This window comes from Berghia stephanieae, chromosome 1 (genome assembly GCF_034508935.2).
Source record: "Berghia stephanieae isolate SIO BIC M18660-M18661 chromosome 1, UCSD_Bste_1.3, whole genome shotgun sequence".
NCBI lineage: Eukaryota > Metazoa > Mollusca > Gastropoda > Nudibranchia > Aeolidiidae > Berghia > Berghia stephanieae.
Window position 1 is genome coordinate 35221912 of NC_088360.1, and position 26897 is coordinate 35248808.

At 37.4% G+C, this 26897-nt stretch overlaps 2 protein-coding genes across 4 annotated transcripts in view; one reads left to right on the forward strand and one right to left on the reverse strand.

Annotated features, from left to right (window-relative positions):
- The first annotated feature begins 962 nt into the window (after positions 1–962).
- On the forward strand, positions 963–20351 carry LOC144972964 (uncharacterized). 2 transcript variants are annotated; one of them, XM_078914821.1, is made up of 8 exons: positions 963–1099; positions 2881–3379; positions 9523–9696; positions 10268–10346; positions 12951–13141; positions 13692–13810; positions 18582–18662; positions 19365–20351. In XM_078914821.1, exons 2-8 carry the CDS (start codon positions 2912–2914, stop codon positions 20137–20139), a joined length of 1887 nt encoding a protein of 628 aa, XP_078770947.1. In that variant the 5' UTR covers positions 963–1099; positions 2881–2911; the 3' UTR covers positions 20140–20351. The 2 variants fall into 2 exon arrangements, with proteins under 2 accessions (XP_078770947.1, XP_078770957.1); XM_078914831.1 differs by having other exon boundaries at positions 969–1099; positions 2863–3379; positions 19365–20282.
- Positions 20352–22678: 2327 nt separating this feature from the next.
- Positions 22679–26897, reverse strand: part of LOC144972969 (uncharacterized) — a 46480-nt gene continuing 42261 nt past the window's right edge. Inside the window, exons 14-16 of one of the 2 annotated variants that reach the window (XM_078914857.1) lie at positions 25929–26047; positions 23924–24131; positions 22679–22881 (exon numbers count right to left, since the gene is read on the reverse strand). In XM_078914857.1, the coding sequence (XP_078770983.1) occupies positions 22826–22881; positions 23924–24131; positions 25929–26047 (383 nt within the window). In that variant the 3' untranslated portion in view covers positions 22679–22825. Of the gene's footprint in view, positions 22882–23728; positions 24132–25928; positions 26048–26897 lie in introns of those variants that run through there. The other variant, XM_078914847.1, reaches the window with a different exon arrangement.

Here is a 26897-nt window from a genome sequence, read left to right on the forward strand (position 1 = left end):
TACCCATCATCATCATCATCATCATCATCATCATCATCATCATCATCATCATCATCATCATCATCATCATCATCATTATCATCATTATTATTTATTATTATTATTATTATTATTATTTTATTATTATTATTGTTATTATTATTATTATTATTATTATTAGTAGTAGTAGTAGTAGTAGTAGTAGTAGTAGTAGTAGTAGTATTGTTATTATTATTATTATCATCATCATCATCATCATCATCATCATCATCATCATCAACATCCCCATTATTATTATTATCATTATTATTATTATTATCATCATCATCATCATCATCATCATCATCATCATCATCATCATCATCATCATCATCATTATTATTATTATTATTATTATTATTATTATTATTATTATTATTATTATTATTATTATTATTATTATTATTATTTTATTATGATTATTATTATTATTATTATTATTATTATTATTAATTGTTATTGTTATTATTATTATCTTTATTATTGTTATCATTATCATCATCATCATTATTATTGTAATCATTACGAGAGAGAGAGAGAGAGAGAGAGAGAGAGAGAGAGAGAGAGAGAGAGAGAGAGAGAGAGAGAGAGAGAGAGAGAGAGAGAGAGATTTTAGTTCTTATCTTGAACTTGTTACCTATCCTAAAAACACAATACAGACATCTAAACTACATCCGAAATCTTACAATTTTCCCCCATTACGTTCCTTGCATACTACTCGAAGGTGCAAACATTAAAGTCCCCGGGGCCATTTTATTGGAAAATTCAACCTCAAATAAAATTCGTACATTTTGGCTGAGTTGATATAATAGAGGAACAATGAAACCAAGATGTATTTGTTGCTGTACTGTAAGTACTTAAGTGTAACAAGATGACGTGGAATCTACCGGATGGACGTCGCATGCCTTTGAGTTAAGTGGGAGCATAATATTATCTTGACTGTTGATGGCCCGGACTATTTCTTGATAACAAACGGGATGTTATAAGATAGCTTACGACGCATTTTATATTGTAAGATGATTTGTATTTAGATTGCTTGTATGAATGTGCTGGTCATCTCTCGGATTTATTATGTAAACATGTAAGTTGCCAGTTAAATAGATAAGCAAAATATTAATTGATATGAATAGTATTCTATCCATAATGATAATGTACTTAGCATTGTTATTTTAATTATATTTTTCTCCATTATGTTGAAATGAATTATTTATCTTCTTGATTCACTGAAATCGACGCGTACCTATTTGCAAGTCTGTTAATCAAAATTATTATGGGCTTATTATAGTAATGGAATTACTCTCAAACTAACATAAAATATTGTCCATTGCAACAATGTTTAATCAAGCCACATAATTGTGTTTGGTTTTGAGCTGCAAATGTGCAACTAGACTGCGATCCACAATTGGTGCCTTCCTTTTACTTTTAGGCTGGAGGCTGGCTTTTAACATATATTACCATCTTTCAAAACTCCATGTATATTCGTTGATATTGAGTCGAACAAGTTTGTACTCATTGTCAATCTCCTATCCATTGATCATGCGTATCGTTTGACGAAAGGATAAACGCTTAGACAATTCTAGGATATCACCTTAGAGTAATATGGGTTGTGGGAATTGAAAATGAATGTTAATATAATATATATATATATATGTGTGTGTGTGTGTGTGTGTGTGTATGTATGTATATATATAATTCCCAGCGCATCCCAAGCATGTTCAATTGGATTGAGATCAGGAGAATTGGCAGGCCATTCCAGGACATAGAAGGCTTTGTCCTGCAAGAAGTTCCTCGTTCGGGTTGCAGTGTAGGGCGTTGCGCTGCTGTGTTGAAAAATGGATATTTCCTCATGTTCTTGAAAAAAGGGCACGATCATAGTGTCTAATTCAATCAGCATACGAAAACGCACCCCAGAAGTGCACACTTCCACCACCATAATGGTTATATATATATATATATATATATATATATATATATATATATATATATATATATATATATATACATACATATATATATATATGTGTGTGTGTGTGTGTGTGTGTGTGTGTGTGTGTGTCATGTGTGTGTATCTGCCTCTTTATTTCTCACGTTCCTATCTTTCTCTCTTTTTTTCCCCTATTTATCTATATATCTGTCTGTCTAGCTCTTACATACTCCACTATTCATTTATATCATATCTATCTATTCATGTTTTACCCTCCCCCCCCCCATCCCCCCGCTCTCTCTCTCTCTCTCTCTCTCTCTCTCTTTCTCTCTCTCTCTCTGTCTCTTTCTATCTATCTATCTCTTTCTATCTATCTCTATTTTTCTCCCTCTCTATTTATCTCCTCCTCTCTATATATCTGTTCTATCACTCTTTCCTCTTCTCTCTCTCTCTCTCTCTCTCTCTCTCTCTCTCTCTCTCTCTCTCTCTCTCCATTCTTTCTCCATTCTCTCTTCGTGTTATTTGTGACTTATTCAGATTCATTCTTCATGTATCAAAGTTTTATCTACTTTATTTTTTAAATTCAGGAAGCCACATTGTACCGTATGGGTCAAGTGTTTTTGATCTGATAGTTTCTTTATTAAGGATGTTAAGTGAAATTCAACATTGATGTCGAATCATTTAACTGAATAAGAATTTAATGAGTTTAGAACCTTTCTAATTTTTGGGACTAAAGTAGTAAAACTGAATGGAATTTGTATTGGGTCATGCTGAAGTGTTGATTACAACAATACATAATACACCATCTTATATTCTGACGTAAATTGTTTCAAATTTCAAGTTATGAGGTTAAGATGCTTGTATAATCTCTTTTGGGTTATTGAACAATTTAATATTTACAATACCTGTGTCCTTTAAAGGTATCTCATTCTTCTCAGGACATTATAACTTCGTTGACATGTACCAAAAATGGGAGGCAACTCTTCAAAGCAGAAAATCACCTCGGCATCCCAGAGTCGTGGATCCAATACCACCGTCAGCACTATCACCACCATTAACACTATTGATACCAATGACGATGGAGGTGTCATACTTGGGGGTAAGAAACACAAACAGGACAAAAAGAAATCCAAGTCAAAGGACAAAGCAAAGCTGAAGAACACGGAGAAAAAGAAACGTGCCCGATGTAAAGATCACATGAGAATCAGTTTTGAGGAGAAAACAGTTTGCGGCGTTGCCGGCGGTGGTGGGAATTCGGGGGCATACCGGAAGAAGTCGGCCTGCCCTTCCTGTGATGCCAGAGACATGCTAATGGAGCAGATAAGGTCAAGGTCGGGATCACTCCGGTACAGTGATTTTAACAAGATCGTTCGTCAGTCCCGTATCTACGACCTTGACGAAAACCCTTCAGATATTCCTTTGGATGGAGTACTTGACGTGAGTATTACCTCATCTATCAATCTAGTCTATATACATAAATACGATAGTTAGCCTTTCTTAACTAAAAGCCGGATACTCCCGCACCCCCTCTTTTTTTCCAAATAAAACACACACAAAAAAAACAGAGATTGCCTGCATCGCTTCATAGTTTTGACTCTTCATACTGATGTCAGTGACTGATGGATGGCAAAAATTACCTTCAGACTTTCAGACTTCAGACCATGTTATGTCACGTGGTGTATATCTACAACATGACTTTTAAAAATTTAGTTCCTTGTCAGTTCTTGGATTGCACGCTAGTATTATCAAAAAGTACGTTCCTCCAGACCTAACAGATCCAGCGAGCTAATGACTCCCGGACTCAACAAGGAATCCAAAACTTGCATGTGAGCCGAGTGCTTTTCAATTAATTTGAGCTACCATGATTCCGATGGAGATCATTAAACATACTATGAAAAATAGAGAGAAAAATAAAGCAAGTGAATGTGACTCATATAGAAGGGGACAACCAAAAACAAACCAGGTGTCGGCCATCTCACCCCACCCCTCCCTCTCTGTTTCATCTTATATTTAAAATTATTTAGGTTTAAATTTTATTCCTCTCACTCTCTCTCTCTCTCTCTCTCTCTCTCTCTCTCTCTCGCTCTCTCTCTCTCTCTCTCTCTCTCTCTTTCTTTCTTTCTTTCTCTCTCTCTCTCTCTCTCTCTCTCTCTCTCTCTCTATATATATATATATATATATATATATATATATCTCTCTCTCTCTCTCTCTCTCTATATATATATATATATATATATATATATATATATATATATATATATATATGTATTTATGTATTCACTATCTCTCACTCCTTCCACTGCAAACACACACTCCCACACACAGACAGACAGACACACACACACACATATTTTGATCTTTCTTAGTCTTTCCCCTACTTTCTCCAACCCCCCCCCCCCCCCCCCCCCTTGTTTTCCCTACATCATTGTGTAAATGTAAAATATTTTGTTGTTATCTCTCTCTCTCTCTCTCTCTCTCTCTCTCTCTCTCTCTCTCTCTCTCTCTCTCTCTCTTTCTCTCTCTTGTCATTATCTGCGTGATTTGTGTGTAACCTGAGTAAGACCAAGGGTCGAAAAGGTCGTTTGTTTGTATAGTCGTCCCCTTCTATTATGAGTCACAGGCACTCCCTTTTTTCTCTCCTTTTTTGGGCTCATAATTTAGGTCCGTTTAGTTTCTATGTCACTCAGGTCTATGTTATTGTTGTTTTTTGGGGGTTTATTCTTTTTGCCATCCGCGTTTATGAATAATTCTCACTAAACTGTATTAACCTGACAGTAAACGATAATGGTTACACAAAGTTTCGTTATACTTCCGGATGGCAATGTTGTGAGCTCATTAGCCAAGCGCATACTATCTATAAACATTGATCACAGTTCTTGCAGTTTGATATCGGAATAGTACGAAAACATGTGCCATGGTTAAAATCGGTACACAATAATATAAAGTAAAGCATATTACTGCTATTTAAGTGCTCAGCTCTTAATACTGCTTAGACAACGTGTCATTGAACTAATTAATATTAGCACATATAATGTAGCGTGGTCCTATAAGGGGAACACTGCCTCATCCAGGCAACATTGGCCTTCTTGCTCATTAAATAATGACAGTAGAGTCACGCTCGCCCCGGCCAGGCGGAGTTGTACCAGTAAGGTCGCGGGTTCGAGCCCCCATCGCCGCCGCGAAATTTGCATTTTCTATTTTCTTCTGGCACTTTCCTACTCACTTCAGTACATAAGTGCCTGCTCCACTCACTTTCTGATGTACATTACGTAACCCTGTCAGCCGAACGTTTGTGTTGGAAGTGCTCGCTGGCCAAAACTTTTCAGCTTTGATTTAAGTTTTGTAAAGCCATTAGGTCATGTGACCGAAATCGATTAAACTAAGAGTGACTTTAGTGCATAAATGCAACACGAGGACAAAACCCGTGTGTGAAAATAAAGCAAGCAAAACACAACACTTTCAAATGGAGAACAGAATCGCCTTCACATGTAAGTGCAAAACATCCGGTAGACTGTCAGACTGGTATATACAACAACATGAGTTCTGTTCTGTCTCAAGTCATTTTTTAAAAAACCCCAGTCATTCTCACCATCTACAACAAGTATTGAGTTGGTGGTTGGGTTTATTTCAGATCTAGCCGACGTTCACACAACGTAGCTCAGCGGTACGGTCTTTTCCTCGTACCCGAAAGGTACCGAGTTCGATCTCCCGCCGCTGGCTGTGTGGCCTGACGCCTGGGTCATTCCAGTCTTCTCTTGGAATAGACCCTCGAAACAAATTTCCCCTATGGGATGAATAAAGGGAATTTTTTAAATAATTTATTTTTTATTTGTAGGTCTGTAAAGTCCAAATCAAATTATGCGCTTGATTTAATATTGCTGAACTGGATAATATTTCGTGCTGGTTTTAGAGTAACAACAACGAGCCCATAAACATTCAGGTTATCAGTGGGATCTAGCAGAAAATACGCTTTAATGGACCAATGCCCTAATTAAAATTACAGAGCGTCTTTGTCACTCAGAGTCACTGTCTGAGTAATGAAGTATCTTGGAACCTTTGGTGTCAACGGTTATCTTGATAGCACCAACAAAACGTTGCTGGGATAAACTTTGAATAAACTCAACTTTATGTTGAGCGATGTAAGAATGTTATCAGATAATCAAGTCTCATAATATAATATTAGGCAATTAAATTCAACTATCGTGAACAGGCATTTGCTTGTAAAAATAAAACTACACATCATGATTTCAATGAGTATCGGAAACATGAAGTGCAATCCTTAATGGGATGCTTGATCATAAAGATCTGAAGTGGGGCTTGGAAGTAATGGTGTGTTCGAGTTTATGAGATTCACCTACGCAAAAAAAACAACACATTTACTCTCTATCGTAAAGCCCAGAAAACATTGAAGTTTTTTAGCTAAAGCTTAACCATGTATGTGTCACACATTGACGTACCTCAAAGTAAGCGAACCAATGAGTTTATCTCGCCTTTCAGCAACTTATTATTATTATTATTTATTTTTATTATTTATTATTATTATTATTATTATATTATTTATTATTATTATTATTTATTGTCATCATTATTATTATCATTATTATCATTATTATTATCATTATTATTATTATTATTATTATTATTATTATTATTATTATTATTATTATTATTATTATTATTATTATTATTATTATGGGGTCTTAATCTAAACTCAGAATCTAAAATCAGAACTTGCAGAGCGCTTCAACGATTTACATTATCAATAGAATGACTACCATTCGATCCAACATGGACAAGTCACTCAATACCTCTGAAAATGAAGATAACATACCATCTATATTATGTTCATTGTCCAATTTCTGCTCTGCTTCAGTGGAAGAAGTTATTGAATTAATTAAGAAATCCCCAAATAAACAGTGCAAAAGTGATGGTGTCTGCATGGCTTTTGAAAGAATGGGTAAAGGAAGTCGCACCTGCTATCACTTCGAATGCACATAGGTATATCGAGAATGTAGACATTTCAACATGCTTCAAAGAATCTCTAATAAGCCCACTCTTGAAAAAGAGAAATCTAGATACCGATCAGTTAAAACTACAGGCCCATCTCGAACCTTTATTTCATTTCGAAATTAATTAAAAGACTCATTTTCTAACGTCTCAACAAATACCTATATTTAAACAATGTGCATACTCTTTTTTTAATCCGCCTATAAGCAATCACACAGCACAGAAACAGCACTTTTGCATGTCCACAGTGATATTGTCGACTTAATTGACAAAAACGATAATGCAATACTACTGCTGCTGGATCTAAGTGCCGCATTCGACGCTGTGGATCGCACAACACTACAAGACCGAATGCAGAGGCTCTTTGGAACCAGAGACAAAGCTCTAGAATGGTTTTCATGCTACCTACGAGTCAGATCACAGCACGTTCTCATTAACGACTCCCTTTCACCACCAACAAAGCTGCAATTTGGCGTTCCACATGGTTCAGTGCTTGGCCCTTATATTTTTACGATGTGCACAATGCCTTTAACCAACATCATCACGACCTGTTTCAGTTATCATCTCTACCCCGATGATACCCAGTTACACTCTCCCATCTCATTCAAAAATATTGAAGAGACAAAACAGAAACTCGCAGCATGCCTAGATAAAGTTTAAAAGACTTAAATCCAACGAGGACAAAACCGAGCTGATTGTGTTCAAAAGGACAGAAAAGAACATACTTATTGACCAACTGTCCTTCGGTGAATCAGTTATTAAAATTCCAATGTTGTTTGAGACCTTGGTTTCTAGACTCAATTAGACATACACGCACATACAACAAAGTGCTTTCATGCGGTTCATATCAATCTCTGATTGATATGAAGAATATGGAATCTAAGTGACAACGAAACCTGTAAAACACTTATCCATGCCCTTGTTACCAGCCGCTTAGATTATTGTAACTCTCTGCTGTAAATCCTACCAAAAGCATCGGTGAACAGACGACAGTTGATGCAAAGCAAAACTGCTCGCATTGTTACAAGGATAAAGCCCTGGGACCATATAGCAGCAGTACTTAACTCACGACACTGGCTTCCAATAGAGAAAAGAATAATATATAAAATCGAATGTTTTGCTTACCATTGCCATCGCCAAACATCACCGGAATACCTTGAATGCCTTGTGAGGGAATATATACCATCTCAATCATTGCGATCTGCCAGTACTTTGCTAATGGAGAAAAACATCCCCCAAGATCAAAATTGTCTGACCGTGTAATCGTATGGGAATCTTGACCATCAGAAACCCCCACAATGTGAAAGTCTGTCAGTCTTCAAACGGAATCTAAAAACCAATCTTTTTGATTCTGCTTACCGTGAATCTATGCGAAATTTGAACAAGACTATAATACGTGTGTTGACTATTGTGATGATTTTGTAGTCGAATGAATGAACTGGTGTGATACCAAAAACTATTGTAAAACACCTCTGAGCACTATTAATGGATACCGGCGCTATGTCAAATAATGATGATGATGATGATGATGATGATGATGATGATGATGATGATGATGATGATGATGATGTGTCACATTACTCTAACTGGTTATCATATTTTTGGCCCGTTACGATGAATAGAAATTTACGAATACCAAGACGACATTGAGTGAGCACAACAACTGATTAGCACGATGTGTGAGTTAACCAAACGTTTCTTCTTTGTTCGTTCAGATGGTAAGTCTACTCTCTAACAGATATGCCACTGTTTTCAGGAGATCCTCCAGGATCCAGTGGCTTACTCCTCAGGGTGGTTGGGGCAGTCGATTGCCAGTATTTTCTCTAAGAGAAGAGGCTTGGGTAATGCTGTAGGATATGTTCACCTGACTTGTAGTTCCCACATTGAATTTGGTATGGCGGTGGTGGTTTAGAGAGGTACAGGTTAGATGAAAGATACACAGAGCGATCAACATAAGTCATTGCGTTGATTTTGAAACTCGAATTAATTGCAAGGTTAATTGAAAAGTGTTGACCATATGTCCAGGGCTTGGGTAGCTGAATAAAAGTACTTGTGATGGGCTTATTCTTAGTATATAAGCAATTGTTGAAACTGTCCATTTGACACTACAGAAACTGGGGTATACATCGGATCCAAGGAATGTTTTTTTTGTTTGTTTTTTTTTTTTTGTTTTTTTTTTGTTTTTTTTTTTTTTTTTTTTTTTTTTTTTTTTTTTTTTTTGGGGGGGGGGGGGGGGGGGTTGGCTCTGTAGGACTACAGTGGAATCCTAGTAAAGCCAACACTATCAGACCAGACAGATTGGTTGACTTCAAGCTAGGTTGGGACTTTATCCATTATCAATTGAACACTCTTAGATAAAGAATAGACAATTTGGGACCAAAAAGAGATGTTTATTTAAAGTAGAAGTTTGCTTTAAGAGTGTTAATTTATGCAGATTACACTGTATGCACACAAGATAGCAGCAAAGCAGAAAAACAAGGTTTTTTGAAATAGGGATGTAGATGGTCTTGATGTGGTGCTCAGAATCACAATGACTAAACGTGTAATTCATGCAAACACTGTTTTTATTGCAGCCACTTCCAGAAACGGTATGTTTCATATGTGGTGTATACACAGGCAGTGTAACACGTACGTGTCGAGTGTGTTGCCATGTGTACCATAATGGATGTCTTCAGAAGATTGGGCAGGCCATGGACCAAAAAGCTTTGCAACTGGCACAGATGGATTTGTGGTCCTGTCATCAATGTGTAAGTGATGATGGGTGGTGGTAGTAGTGGTGGTGGTGATGATGATGATGATGATGATGATGACAACGACGACAATGATAATAATGACGATAATGGCGACGACGATGATGATGGTGTGATAATGATGATGATGATGATGATGATGATGAGATGATGACGATGATGGTGGTGGTGGTGGTGGTGTTGTTGTTGTTATTGTTGTTGATGATGATGATGATGATGACGATAATGATGATGATGATAAACGTGAGCAGCTGTACTGTTTCTAATCGTAGTGGTGATAGTTTAAAAACAACTGGTGCCATGTAAAAACAAAAGATAATTAAGTTTTGCTCTCTCTGTGTCGTCCATTAAAAAAAACAGTTCTGGCATCGCCTCTGTCTTTTGCCTTCCTAGGGAAAGAGGTTTAGCAACACACTAAATCGCGTTTCACGTATTACGAATCACTTTAGAATCACAATATTATATTCTATAACCTACTGATGTTACTGATCATTTCCTCCCCCCCCCCCCCCCCCCCCTTCCCAATTACTCCCTATACACCCTTCCAAAATCATACGGCCTATTCCAGTCCGATACAAGTCGTCTGCTGACTCGAGAAGAGACACACTACACCTTCAACTGTTTGGAAGAATTGCAAGTTGATCCTGGTAAGTGTCATCAATAATATTATACTCGTCATTGAATGGTAAAGGTGACGGATTGACCCAAGCACTCTTGCCCATGAGTTAACGTGCGAAACTTCTAAACATAAATATCTGAAAAGTGTGTATGCAATAGGGTCAGACAAAGAATAGAGATAAATACAAGAAAAAGACCATCTTAAAACAATCAGCCTCTCGACTGGGGATCGTCGAACCGGTAATCGGGAGGTCTGAGGTTCGATCCCCAGTCGAGGCAAGATGATTCGGGGGAGGGGGTGGTTATTATTCTTGTATTTTTCTTCCTGCTTTATCTGGCACTATTTCATGCACTCCTTTTCAAATCTTTACCTTACACCAGTGCCTTCTCCCGACATAAGAATTTAAAAGAAAAAAATTCTTTGCACATAAATTAAATAAATGCTATACATTATACATAAAAATTGACATGTCTCACTGTTTCATTAAATATGAATATCAAATATACTTAAGGAAACAGAAAACAGATCTGAACCAGTCTGAGAAGTTACCACTTTTGTCATAAGAGACTCTCAAACCTACTCCACGAAACTGCAACGGCATAACGAAAGGACTGTTTGCCGAAATGGGTTGTTTTCATGTTTGGGACATTAACAGTATTGGTGTGCCTAAAATCATATTTTCTTTCTTTAAAAGTTACTAAATTTTCTAGACTTTTGGGGATAATTTGTGAAGAAATTTGAAGGTTTCTGTTGCCATAAATTACGTTCGCTTGTTTCAAGGGGGACAACTTTAGCCTTTATTAAGCCTTAAGTCTTCGTAAGTACCGGTATAGTCACTGTAGATGAATCTGAGAGCACGTTCTTGATTTATTTCAATTTCATTTTCTTAATATTTGCTCTTGGGCAGAAGTGCCAAACAAGTGGACAATAGTTGAAATTTGATAAGATAAATGGATGGAAAATTGTTAATTATTTAGTTAGGAGAGGTGTCTTCCTATTCTTTTTAACACGTTTCGTTGTTGAGAGGCCTTCCTACATATTTCCTTCTTGTGAAAGTCAAATTTTAGTTGGTAGTCAATATCAATTCCAAGTAACTTTATCGTGTTTTCACATGGTATTATTACTGAATCAATATTAAATAGTGGGAACTTTTTCTGCGTTCTTTTGCCTGAAACGTGCCTGGATTGGCCTTCATGCAATTTATATAGAACCAATTAGTTAGGATCTGTCTCTCCTGCTAAAGAACATCAACCAGTTTTTAAATCTTTATGGAAGTAGGATAGTGTGTTATAGTCGGCATCATTATACAATACTGAATCTGTTATAAATAAAAATATGCCATTTATTAATATATTAAAAAGCAATGGACCTAGAATTGATCCCTGTGGCACCCCCTTTTGAATTTCTTCCCACTGACTCTGAATTTCCCCAAATTTAACTTGTTTTCTTTTTAACAAATAATTTTTAATTACTGTTGTCGATTTTTGTAAACCCCTATGTCGAAAGTTTGCTAATTAATATGGCATGCGGCAAACAATCAAAAGCTTTAGATAAGTCCATCAGGATTGTCGCTACATATTGTTTATTGTCTAACGCCTTTTTCCAGTCCTCATTTAGTTTCAAAAGTATTGTCTGAAACCCATGTTTTCCTAAATGAACACAAATACCCGTGAAAGATTATTTTAAAACGATCTGATAATTGTTGAAAGAGAACTTATTCAAAAATTTTGGAACTGATGAGATAGTAGAATACTAACGGGTCTATGATTTTTTATGTCGATGGGATCATCTTTTTTGAAAAGAGGAGTAACTTGTGCTAATTTTAGTTTGTCTGGGAAAATATTTGTTTTGATTACATCATTTATTATATTACCTAAATATTTGGTTACTTTTATCTTCACCTGTTGGTTTTTTGTCATCTAGACCAGTGACTATATTTATCATTGTTTCTTGGTCAGTTTCTTTGAATTCAAATAACGGTAAGTTTGGGTCTCTATATCTCTTTAATTGCCGTTATGCTAGGATGGGTTTTGTCGTTAAAGACAACATTTCTTCTGTTGAATTTTGAGCACACTTCCTGGGTATCATTTACAATTTTATCACCCTTACCTGTACCTATGCCCTTATCTGATGCTTAATTTGAGCTTTAAATTGAGCTTTTATGTAGCGCAATATCCACTAAACGTGCTCAAAGCGCTTTACAAGGTGTCCCTGGCCAACAGCAACATTAAACATTTAGGACGGGACATGACGCCTGTCAGGCAATATTACAATTTTTTCGGACAGAGACATCGCAGTTAACGGCCAGGTACTTATTTTACACCTGAGTACGGTGAGAGAATGTGAGCCTTCTCCAAGGACTCGACTATGCACCGAGCGAGGCTCGAAACCCGGACCTTCCATTCCGAAAGCGAGTGTCATACCACTAGACCACATAGACGCACGATGCTTACGGGAGGTAACCAATACAATTGTTCTTGTTGGGTTTTTTTGTTTGTTTTTTGTTGTTTATTTTTTGTTTTTTTTTTTTTTGTTTTTTTTTTTTTTGGGTGGGGGTATTTTTTCGTCGTTTTAGGCGGTTCACCCGATTTGTTTATGATATTCAGGTGCAATGTGTTTATTTTTGCAACAGATAATGTCACCATAAAGGATTACGTGCGTTACAAGGAGAAGATTTGCAGCACTCTAGGAAGAGCTGTGAATCAGGAGAAAAAATTAGCATGGATTCAACGATTCCATTTTGTGGCTGGTGATGGAGACACTTTAGATTGGAGTCAATTTTTACAGGCTGAGACTATCAGTATCCTCAGAAATAGATGTAAGGTAAGGCTTTTTTATGAAATATTCTTGTATAATCGTGATGGTGATGATAAAAAAAAAATTTTAAATTGAGCTTTTATATAGGGCAATATCCACTTAACGTGCTCAAAGCGCTTTACAAGGGGTCCCTGGTCAACAGCAACATTTAACATGTAGGACGAGACATGACGCCTGTTAGGCGATATTACAATTTTTCGGACAAAGACAACGCTGTTAACGGCCAGGTACTCATTTTACACCTGAGTACGGTGAGAGAATGTGAGTAAAGAGTCTTTTCCAAGGACTCAACTATGCGTCGAGCGAGGCTCGAACCCAGGACCTTCCGATCCGAAAGCGAGTGTCATACCACTAGACCACATAGCCGCACTTATGATAAAGATGATGATGATGATGATGAGATAATGATGATGATGAGGATGATGATGATGATGATGGTGATGATGGTAGAGAGACGGGATAAAAAGATTTTTGTTAGAGACCAAAATTCCATATATTTGCTCGTGTTGTGACTGGAACCCAAATAAAGATAACATTATGTTATGGCATTTTCCAGGACTCCTTAGTCAAGCTTATGACAGAAATGGAATTTGCACAGGCCAGGAAGATGTTCAGGGAAATGGGTAAAGCTGGCAACAACGTGGCTATGGCACAAGTCAAAGATCGGATCACTCAGTAAGCTTTAGCTACAACAGAATCTGATAAAGTCAACACCACCGGACCAGAAAGAGTGGTTGAATTTAAACAATTTTAACTTTATCCATTATCAACAGAACACGATTAGATAAAGAATAGACAATAGGATTCAATAGTCGTAACGTCACTTCCTTCCTAATGACGCATGGTAACTTAGCAACACTGGCTCTAAACTATCGGAACAATGGCGACGCCCGAATGAAATATTTCTCCGTCGAGCATAAAAGCGTATCCAGAGGAAAAAAAACCCCATAAATTTGATCATGTTTTGACTTTTACACATTCTGGTCACAAGACATATGAAAAGTTCTATCCAGCATGAAGAATAAAAAGTAATGATTTTCTTTGTTTAGAACCAAGATGGCCGCCGTTGCCGAGCGGCGTGACATCAGACTACTGAATCCAATTTGGGGCCAACAAGAAGTTAGCAGAAGTTGACTTTAATATTGTTAACTTTATGTTGCTTCCACTGTATTTTGTTCTTAATGATGTCATTTATTGTTGTATGTTGTTTTGTTTGGGGAGCTTATCGATTTTTGTCACAATTTGTTGCTTATTTGATGACAATAACGTTGAAAAAGACGACAACAGTGATGGTGATAATGATGATGATGATGATGATGATGATAATGATGAGGATGATGATGATGATGATGATGATGATGATGATGATGATGATGATGATGATGATGATGATGATGATGATCTTGTCTCGTCCTACATGTTAAGCGTTGCTGCTGGCTAGAAACCTCCTTTAAGAACTTTGAGAATGTTTAAATATATAAATACTTTTTAAAAATTTAAAAAGTATTCTTCTTCTTCTTTTTCTTTTTCTTCTTCTTCTTCTTCTTCTTCTTCTTCTTATTATTATTATTATTATTATTATTATTATTATTATTATTATTATTATTATTATTATTATTATTATTATTATTATTAATGTGTCAAGAGAGAGGAGAGAGAGAGAGAGAGAGAGAGAGAGAGAGAGAGAGAGAGAGAGAGAGAGAGATAGAGAGAAATACAGGAAAAAACATACCCCAAAAAATCAGCCTGCCGCTACTGGGGATTGAACCTCAGACCTCCTGATTACCGGTACTGTCGTATGCGAGGGATGAGCCGTTTTCTTTTTCTTGTTTGTTTGGGGGGGGGGGTGTGATTGTTGTGTGTGTGTGTGTGTGTGTGTGTGTGTGTGTTTCCTTTTTCGCTTGAGCAGCAAAATTAAATTGAAAGCATAAAGTGTAGGAAGCTTGAAAACATGAATATTATTTCATTCAATACAGAACAAAAGAGTTAGAAGAATGTTAGAACAATACAGCCTACTCTGGCAAAACACATTCAAAAACTCGAGTTTATATTTGGCGTAATATCCACCAAATATGCTCAAAGCGCTTCCCTAACTAACAGCAACACTTAACATATAGGACGAGACCAGGCGCCTGAAAGGCGATATTACAATTTTTTTCACAAAGAGACAACGCTGTTAATCGCCAGGTACTCATTTTATACCTGAGTACAGTGAGATGCATATTGTATCACTCTGCTGGTCTCGTTGTACTGTTTTTGAGCCTCTGTTTTACTTGACCTTGTTCGAGACGAGTTCACAACAGATTTCTTGTATTTCCTGACTTGTATCTTTTCTAGAGTTTGGGGCGTTACCCAAGGTCTATGTTCATTTTTCTATATCCCTAGCTCCTCCTCACAAGTGTCTGCCCACATTGTTTGGCTTGCTCCCACATCTCTTCAAGGCTAACATCATCACTCCAATGTTGAAGCATTTGGTATATGTTTGATAGGTTTAACTTTCTCTATTGTATATTTTTCTTTCGAAAAGTCGGTGTTATATCGTGTCTTTTGGTTCTGAGACTTCTTTAAGCGTAGACGGAGTGATGCCATAACTAAATGGTGAATTGATGCCACGTCTGCTCCTCTGTTCACTCGTACATCTCGTAGTGATCTACGAAATTTCTGGTTGATACATATGTGATCTATCTGGTTCTCAGAACTCCTGTGGTCTGGTGATACCCAAGTAGCTTTACGTATGTCCTTATGGGGGGGAAATGCTCCCACCTATAACAAAGCTATTAAATGCACAAAGGTCTGCCAACAGCTCCATTTTCATTCATTTGTCCAAATCCATGATTGCCCATGCATATCTCCAATCCATTATTATTTTCACATACTCTTATATTCAAATCCCCAATTGTGATATTCATATCTCAGTCGTTCATTTTGTCAATTATGACTTGGAGTCGGCAAGAGAAATTCTTCTTTTTGTTTTCGTCTCCATTATTGAGGGGGCTTAGCACTAAAATATTAAGATCTATTTGACCTTGTTAGCAGGAAGGGCCTTTTCTAGCTGTCCTCCTCAGCAGCTTAGCATCATTGCCTCCTTCCACGACGACATGAAGGGCACCAGCTACGACGGTGGAGCCTCTGAACCCTTCCCATGCGCAGCGGCGTGAAACAAGGCTGTGTCCTCGCACCGACTTTGTTTGGTATATTTTTCCCCTTACTGCTGAAGTTTGCATTCAAACAGTCCCCAGAAGGAGTCCACTTACACACCAGAAGTGATGGGAACCTGTTCAATCTGGCACGGCTGAGAGCAAAGACCAAGGTCCGCACAGTCCTCTTAAGGGAAATGCTATTTGCAGATGATGCAGCTCTATGCGCGCATACCGAGGAAGACCTTCAGCGGCTGATGGACAGGTGTTCCCACGCATGCAGGGAATTCGGGCTGACGATCAGCATCAAGAAAACAAATGTAATGTGTCAGGATGTCCCCTCTGTACCAGCAATTTACATTGACAACGAGGAGCTAGAAGTCACTGATCACTTCACATACCTGGGCACAACCATCACCAGCAACTCTCACTTGATGCAGAATTAGACAAGCGCATCGCCAAAGCTGCCGCTGTCCTGGCACAACTGAGCAAGAGAGTGTGTACCAACAACCAACTCACTTTGAACATCAAACTCAGAGTATACCAGGCATGTGTACTCAGCAGCCTACTGTATGGCAGTGAATCCTGGACAACATATGCCAGACAGGAGAACCGCCTGGAAAACTTCCACATTCGCTGTCTACGACGAATTCTCGACATCAGGTGGCAGGACAGACTCACTAACAATGCAGTGCTAGAAAGAGTGAATTCTCTCAGTATGCATCTCATGCTCTGCCAGCGACGTTTGCAATGGCTTGGTCACATACACAGGATGGACGATGGACGCATACCTAAAGACATCATGTACGGTGAACTAGCTACTGGACGGCGACCAACTGGCCGTCCAGCTCTGCGCTTCTATGATGTCTGCAAACGTGACATGAAATTGACAGGCATCGACTCAAACATATGAGAGTCGCTTGCTGACGACCGCAGCGGCTGGAGATATGCGGTGATGGAGGGAGTGAAGAGGGGTGAGGAGAGGAGAAAGAAGAAGTTTGAGGAGAGGAGAGCAAGGAGGAAAGAGGGGCAGCAGATCCAAATACCAAACACACAATCAAACTACGTGTGCAACAACTGCGGTAGAGACTGCCATGCAAGGATTGGTCTGCTGAGTCACACCCGTCGTTGCTCACAACAAGACTGATGAGACTAAAGCCATACAGGGCGCAAACCATCGACTCTTGAGACGGAAGGATGCCTACTACTACTACTATTAAGATCTATTTTGCTTATTTTTATCTTGAATTTGGCACATATATTTCAGGAACTGACTGGTTCCCAGCTAATCAAAGATCACTACGATTCTTAACTTTGCATAAATGCAACACCTTAATTATGTCGCTTTTCTACCTCATGGTCTCAGTAGGGAATCATCTCTCCAGTAGTAAGTCTCAGTTGGCCTACCTGGGTCCATCGGGTCTCATATAGACCGAGCAGGGAATATATTGTATGTCCGCATTTCTTATGCCACTGAGCTGTTTTCTCCGCTTCATACATAGTGCCGACATTCCTTATGGCGATCTTTGTCTTGGTCTTGGGTAGTAAAAGGGGTGTCAACCTTGAAACTTCCTTGCGGCTTTCTCACGCTTCATACGTCTTCCATTGGACGACTCTTCTAGTCTCAAATTATGTCTTAATGGCTTTTCTCTTGATGCTTTCGTAACATGATTGTTTTTACGGGTAGAGTTGTTAGCCCTATCCCAACCTATTTATACTCTCGGGGAGTTGGTCCTCGTTTAGTCTGGTCTTTCCCCCTTGACCTGTCCAGCATGGGTAACCCTACCTAGAGCCAAAGCTCTCGCTGGATCGCTCTTAGGACGCAAGCTGCCCCACCGAGTCAAGGTATAAAACCACGGGGCAGATGAGGCCCGTGATTTAGCGTGACACGGGCAATAGCAATTGCTTGTTACCTTTTAGATAGGACGCTTGTCAGTTGTAAAGTACTTTCCGCAAGATCCAACATACCTAGCCACCCAATCTATTGAGTGGACAAGGGGAAAGAAAATACTCTCGACTTTACCCGGGTTCGATCGAGGCCACTTTGTGTGTGAAGACGCACGAATTCTCTACCAACTGAGCTATCAGGAGCCCTCATATAAATATTTGGAGGAAAAGTTTTCAAACCAAACTTTTTAAAAATTGTCAGAGTACAGAAAACAGTTACTACCAGAAAGACAAGTAACTCAGCGATAACTTTTAAAAAACAGTTTAGCCCTAAAAGTTTCAAATGGATTCCCCCATGTGACTGCCTCTGAATATCAATTGTTTTCTTTGCTATACATATTTAATTTCTTTTCCTTTCTCAGACTGTACATTAAATTTGGTTTAAGACCTTGGCCTGAGGATGAAGAAGATATTGCGAGTTTAGAAGAAGCAGACTTTGATAGGTGAGGCAAACGTCGAAGTCGTCATCATCATCATCATCATCATCATCATCATCATCATTATCATCGTCGTCGTCGTCGTCATCATCCTCATCATTGTCATTATCATCATCGTTTTCTTCTGTGTCGTTTTCGTGATTACAATTATGGGGTAAATATTTCGTTTGGCATAGTATATTTCAAGGGAAGATTGAAATGTCCCAGTCGAAAGACTCGTTGCAAGTAAGCTAGGGCGGCGTAATTTAACCATTTCACTCAGCGAGGCAGGTGGGACTTGAATCCTTCCTGATGATTCCAGGGTATGAGACAAAGACCATTAATTTTGCTAAGCTGCATCCTTCATTGTGAGAAGAATTAATCATTATTCTTCTTCGTCCCCCCTCTTATTGTCTTCATGTTTGAATGTCTAGTTGATGATGGCACGCCGTTGTCTTCCACAGCTATGGCAGGGGCTCAGATAGTTTAGTCTGCAGGGATGCCAGGTCAGAAATCCTCTCTGTCGTTGCATACTTTGGGCAGGTCTGGGGTATAGAGTTACCCATGGCCGTCTTCTTTTCCTTCACCACAATCACACATGCCCGTTTCTACTATTTGGAAAATTGTGTGAAAGTGGTGTCAATTGGAATCAATATTATATTATCTAGCACTAAATTAAAGTTTCCATGATTTCTTTTATCACTTACATTCTCATTATCCCTTTTATAGGATTGTGAGCTGGAGTGAATTCCTTTCTCTTCTGGCGATCCACATGATAACGGTGAGAGAAAACAACCCAGCACCAATATCTCCTACTAAAATTGACGACCATCACCATGACAACAACAATGCAAACAATGAGGACAAATCGCCGTCCATGGACTCAGTCGACGACGATGACGACCGAACCTGCGATTCTGATCTAGATTCACAAACAACAGCAACAACTTCATCATCTCATCATAAAAAAACACATAAGAAGAATCTTAGTGATGTTCAGACTCTAAACGATAGCAACAACATCAGTGATAGTGAGGCAGACAAAAGTATTTCAATTTTAGACGATTTGTCTAAAACATTTAACCTTGGTGGTAATTGCACTGTAACCAGTAATCAACAAAGTTATGACCAACATCAAAATAGTTCTAATTATGAAAATATTGCCCCCCAAGAAGAAGAAAATTTACCAACAAGGAAAGAGGCATCTTCAACAACAACAGATACCTCCATAAAACCACACTTGTGGCGAAACCCGTCAAAGATTCGTGACAATCCTCATTTCACGACTACTATGGATGTCCCTGTGGCAAAAGATTGGCTTCCAAGAAATACGAAAAGTATGACATTGGATAAAAGCCCAATGATCGCCAAGAGGCAGTCCGAGGTGCTTGTCAGGCCTTCTACAGAGGAAGGGAGGAGTCCGAGGAAGGCCCTGTCCCAAAAATTAGTGGCACCTGCGTATGGACTCGTTGACAAGGTGCAGAGTCAGGATTGGCAATGTTGATAAATGATTTTTCTTTAAGAACTGACCAAGAATGACGGTGTCAAAAAGTGGATTCTATAAGAAAAAAGTAGTCCTTCAGAACCAGAGGGCCATTAGATTTGAAGACCATACTGACTCTGAAGTAGTAAATGGAATATAGCAATTGCTGATACCTTTTAGATAAGACATTAATCCATTACGAAGTACTTTGTGTTAATTCTAGCAGACCCAACTACTGTTAGTTCATACATGTATTATATATATGTATGTATATAATATATATATATATATATATATATATATATATATCAGGATTATTATGAGTATATATATTTGAAATCATATCAGACATGTATATCAACTGTGGAATTACAGAAATAAGAGCTTGTACTTATGGGAGAATGGTGAGAGAGAAAAATTAGGAATGTTGACGAGTGCTTTTGTGATTGAGGCGCACCTTCTATTCTCAGCAAAGCTATTAAAGCCATCTGGAGAACTCTATTATCGTTTCTACAATTTTAATCTTTAAAATACTTCGCTTTAAATCTAAATTTGAATTAAGTGTATTTTTCTAAATGCTCAGGTGTTGGCATTTGTGTCACTCTAAAACAAAAACTCCTTGCACAATCTCTCAATATCCATGTCTAGTGTACTGTTGTCTTTATGTTGTCTCTGACATCATTCTACCCAATTTCTTTTTGCTTGTCTACTCACTTATTAATAAAATATTTCATACCAAAAATTATATCAGTGACATCTATGTCATGAGTTATTGTCATTCTCACTAAAATTGGGACGTGCCATACCTAACTCTTCATAAACAGAACAAATTGGAAGGAGGTTTTGAGATGAAACGCCATTAGACAAAAAAAATACTTTGTTCATTATTATATTTTATGTTGTGACCGTTACTTACATAATATTGCAATTTTTTTCAATATATACATTTTGGACCATGTCTTAGAATAATTAAGTAAGTAAATATAAAACGGAATTTCGATAATAGCTTCGCTCTGTACGCTTTGGACGATCATAAAACATGATTGGACTCTCCTTTTAAAGCAGACCTGCCTACTTCGTATTACGAAAAACTCATAGAATTACGAAATTTAAAAGTTACGACAGGTCTGCTCAAAAGTCATGGCAATTTAAGAAATTTGATTAGCATAATGTCACACACAAATATAACAAGAACAGAGATTATGATAAGGCTGTAAACTGCGTGCATTTATTTTCGTTTCCCGTTCGTGAATAACCAGTGTGTCATAGATGCTATACATTTCTGTAATTTACTCACAACAAAACATGAAACATTCAACCAAAACTACGAGTGACATAAAACGTTTATATTACTATTCAACATTTATTTAGTGAGAAATGATCATCCAAAGGTGTTCTAATAACAGGGACAAGGAAATTCGTGTATTGTTTCACTGTGTTAGATAGTAGGAAACTGAAAGAAGTTTTAATCCTGAGAAAACATTCGCGTCCTGTTCCTCTACAGTTCGGCAACTAAAAACGAGGGAGTTGCACCCATTTTGCTATGATAATACAAAATGTCAAATGGAGGACAGGACGGACCGGAGAGGAAAATGAGTGTACTGCACTCAGTTTACATACAGCCTATGACAGTTTGTAATGACGTCATCACTACTTGAAGCTCTCTATAAGACCTGATTTGACATGGAAATATATTAATATTATCTAGTGTTTGGGGGGTTTTATTTTTGGTTGGCGGAGGGGCATATTTTCGTTCGCAGGAGGGAATATCTATTCGAATGAGAAGTACTGCTCTGGGTTTCCGAAAGATAGCGCTTCGTCAGCTAAGAAGAGTTGACCAATCAAAAGAATAGAAATCGCGATGCGGACCAAGAATCTTTTGGGGAGAGGCCAAGAGTATACAGCTCTGCATCATTACCTCCCTTTAAATTCCAACTTGCATGATGTATTGTACAATAGAATGCTTTATTTAAGATGATTAACATGGGGAGTGAGAGAGAGAGAGAGAGAGAGAGAGAGAGGGAGAGAGAGAGAGAGGGGGAGGGAGAGAGAGAGAGGGGGAGGGAGAGAGAGAGAGAGAGAGAGAGAGAGAGAGAGAGAGAGAGAGAGAGAGAGAATAGCGAATTTTGCCCTTCATCAGTAAATGAACGTGGAAGATGTTCATTCAAATAATTAAATACATTTTATCCTAAATCAGAGGCTGTTTACTGTTTCAAGAAACACAATAGTTGATGCTGAAAGCGGGGAGTATAGTCCGAGTATAATCAAATTGCTTTACCCCATGGCATAATTTTCAATCAAAGTAGTCCTTTTAGTTAAAGAGCCATACGGCCATGTGTGCTAGACTTTATTTAGATTTTATTATACAATTAAAACGGCTTTGAGTATTTTTTTCACCAGGAAGTGACGATAATCAATTCAAGTTGTCACGAAAAAAGCCAAACTATATTACAGTTTCTTTTTAGTATAATAATCTTTTAAAAATTATTTAATTAATTCTTAATAAGTTAATACAAACACAAAATGTATTATTGGTAATAGCATTTACTTTTATATTGTTAAAAGTAAAACATAACACGATGACATGAAAATTCAAATTTTTTTGTTTATTTTATTTTTTTGTTCAATATGAGTATTTTGATATAATAATATTGTTCCATAGACATTGCTATACTATTTTGTCACTGGGAATTTAACAGCTCATCTTTCACTTGTATAGGCTTCTTCCTACATCATCACCACTGGATGCACATGGGAAATCAGCTTTGAAGGAAAAGAAAGAAAAACTTTACCTACCAATGAAGGTGACCCATAGAAATGTGTCATATCAACATGGCCTAAGTATCACTGAGACGTCAGATCACCAAGTGTCATATTATCTATAGAGCATGAGTAATTTCTTTGGTGACGACAGTATTTTTTTTTAAAACCCATTATGCCATTTGCCCATTATAAACTTTCTTTTGGTAGATATTTTAAATTATAAAACGATTGTATAATATAACAAATAGAACAGATCATACATACTCGCCTACTTCAAGCCAAAGATATAGGACTTAGACCCTTTTCTAATTAGATTTACGCAAATAATCGCAATTTTATTTGAAGTCAGTTTGACAAAGTAGCAACTAGTTTTTAATATCCAACAGATGTAAATGTTTGTTTTCCTCACACATATAGGTAATTAGATAGTTTACTCTTTACGTCTGCTAATTGAATAATCACTCTTGTAAAGCGCGTTGACCACACTCCAGTGGATATTGCACTCTTGGTTTTTATTATTATTATTATTATTATTATTATTATTATTATTATTATTATTATTATTATTATTATTATTATTATATTATTTATTATTATCTATTATTATTATTATTATTATTATTATTATTATTATTATTATTATTATTATTATTATTATTATTATTATTATATTATTATTATTATTATTATTATTATTATTATTATTATTTTATTATTGTATTATTATTATTATTTTTTATTATTATTATTATTATTATTATTATTATTATTATTATTATTATTATTATTATTATTATTATTATTATTATTATTATTATTATATTATTATTATTATTATTATTTATTATTATTATTATTATTATTATTGTGAATGCCTGGAAATATCGTTTTATATAAAATAGATGGGCAGGTGCGATGTAACGCTAAATGCTTTCTCTAAAGTCAACAAACCAAATGTAATATTTCCGTATAACAATAATACATGTGACAGACAGCTTATTTTTCGACCTATGTGTCTCAGCGTTTATATATATGTACATACTTTTATACAGCTTTCCCTGATCCTGACAGAACCGGAGGAACTTTCCAGACGTCTTAAACTTTCTGAAGGCTTTATTCCACCAGGAAGGGAGGTCACTCCCCTTGCGTACCATTATACTTGTCCCCACATTCTCACAGTGGAAGCGCCCGGGTAGTCGCAGCAATCGTTGGCCCTCCGGGACGATTAACTTGGTAAACCATGCATCAGCCTGGATAAAGAAATAGGGAGGGGGGGGGGGGGGAAGACGAAATGACATTTAACAACAATACTTTGCCGGATTTCATAAGTATTAACCTTGTATTAAAGATTCCACACAGTGAATAAATAGAAACATAAGACTATCCACTGAGCCGAAGCTCAATGTCAACAGGTGTCAGCAATGTTGTCCTTCATCATAAACAGCGGTGTCCTAATTACAATACAAAAACCAGGAAAAACGAAAGGACCCGTAAACAACCTGCGCCCAATAACATTACTGAATACCATAAGAAAAACACTGTCAACTATTGTCCTCAACAGAATTAGACCGAAAATAGAAAAATACCTATCACATAGCCAAAGCGGGTTTCGCCAAGACCGAAGCACATCGGACGTTGTATGGACACATAAATGGTTGGCAGCAAAGGCACTCAAAGAAAACATATCCATAACAATAACCGGAATCGATATGTCCGCAGCCTTTGATACGATCGACAGAGGAAAACTTTTGGAGATATTAACAGAAATAGTAGACGAAGACGAGCTCCGAATAATCCGATTTCTCCTCAGCAACACAAAGATACAACCAAGGATATACGGGGCCACAAAACAGACGCAGTTCGAAAGTAACATCGGGACCCCCAAGGAGATAGTCTGAGCCCGATTCTGTTCACAATATACTTAGAACACGCTCTGAAAGAAGTTCGAAAAGTCATTCCAAAACCAACGACTCATATTGAGAATGCAATCCCTAGAGAAATCGCCTATGCAGATGATGTCGATTTTATTGGATCAACACCAGCAAATATAGACATCATACAAAATACCCTCATGAAATATAACCTCCAAGTCAATGCCAATAAAACCGAATTTACAACAATATCGAGGAACAAAGAGGAATGGAAAAGAACAAAGAAAGTCGGCTCACTAATTGGAGACACCGAGGATGTACAAAGAAGAAAACAGCTATCAAACGCCGCACTCAGTAAACTCACCAATGTATGGATTAGAGGTGACAAAATAAAGAGAAAAACCAAACTGAAACTGTACCATGCTCTTGTAAAACCGGTACTTCTGTATAACTGCGGCACTTGGGCGTTGACAAAATCCGAAGAAGAACATCTGGATGCCTTCCATCGCACACAGCTAAGAAGGGTACTGGACATCAAATACCCCAAAAAGATCTCAAATGAATCACTCTATAAGATCACAAAAGAAAGACCAATCTCCCTTGACATTTTACAACAACGATGGCAACTTTTCGGTCACATACTACGCAGGGACAAAAACATACCAGCAAACCAAGCCATGTCGGGATACTTCCAAAAACACGGGAACCTTTTCAGAGGAAGACCGATCACAACACTCCCTGTGATCCTAAACAAAAACCTCACAACACTTGGACAAAGCATTAGTCTCATAACGGCAGGGGACCTTGAAAATCTGAGAACCCTAGCAGAGGACCGGCAATATTGGAGACACCTCACACAGGAAATACTGGAAACAGCCAAGGCGACCCGATCTTTCGGTCGAGACGCGAAAGGCATCTAAGTCAAGTAAGTCAATTAACCTTGTATTTTAGAGCAGTGTGCACGATGGCATTATCTTATACACATCAGAAACTTTTTACTTCTAATATCGACATATCACAATGACCCCTCAACATTTTTTAACTTCAGACTTCTTGGAGTCATTTTTTTAAAAATCAAATCTAGGTTCACATTAATTCATCGATGTGATGTTTGGGGTAAATCATTTCTGGCCAAATAAAAAATGGCGTTTTTAGTGTACGTTAATATAGGCTCACCTTTCCAGAAAGAACGGCCTTGATTGCTTGAACATCGTCGTCCACAATGATCAGTTTTCCGACCTGTTTGTGAAGTCGATGGAGACAATGGTCAGTGGTGATGGCGGTGGCTTGGTACACTGAAGAGAAAATATATGCAGTTATTTGTTATTGAACAAAATCATACAACTTCCCCATTTAAAGACACGGCTTGGTTTAAATCTCACTTGGTATTAATATCTTGTATTTTCAGCCAGAGAGCAGGGGCTTATTGTTGTCATGTAAATGTCCTCAAACAAACGCAAAACATTGCCAATAACAACAAAGTGAGATCAAGCTCATAATTGCGTTCGGTTATCACACCTGCTATGTGCACTGGGGTCATACCTGAAGTGTATTCATTTATGGGTCAGATAACCCGAATTGTTATAGGCTCATTGTTGTTGCTCTATATAAATACTCTGAAACCGACGCAAAATATTGTCCATTACAACAATGTTAAATGAAGCCCATAATTGCTCCGGATATCAGATGTGCAAATATGTGCACATTGGTCAAAGCCATTGCACGGCCAGTTCAACTTCATGACAATAAATTGTAACGGATGCCAAAACATACAAAACTTTTTTATATATATTTTGTCTGACTTCTGTGATGAGCCCCTTATACGAAAAGCATCTACTTGCATAGGAAACAGCATGAATGTCATGAAAGTAAAACGATAAAGTTTAATAATAATAATGGATGGCATTTATAGCGCATTAATCCTTATGGACAGTAGGCTCATGGTGCTACACAATTAGAGAATGAAAAGAAATGTTTTACGTTTTCCTTTAAATTGTTTAGAGAATATCATTTCTCTTAGTTCCCATGGTAAATTATTCCAGATTGTTGGTCCTTGGTGCTTGAAAGATCGATCTCCCATTGTTTTCAGACGAGTTCGTGGGACAAATAGGAGAGTTGTGTCACCTTCAGAGCTGAGGCCTGAGA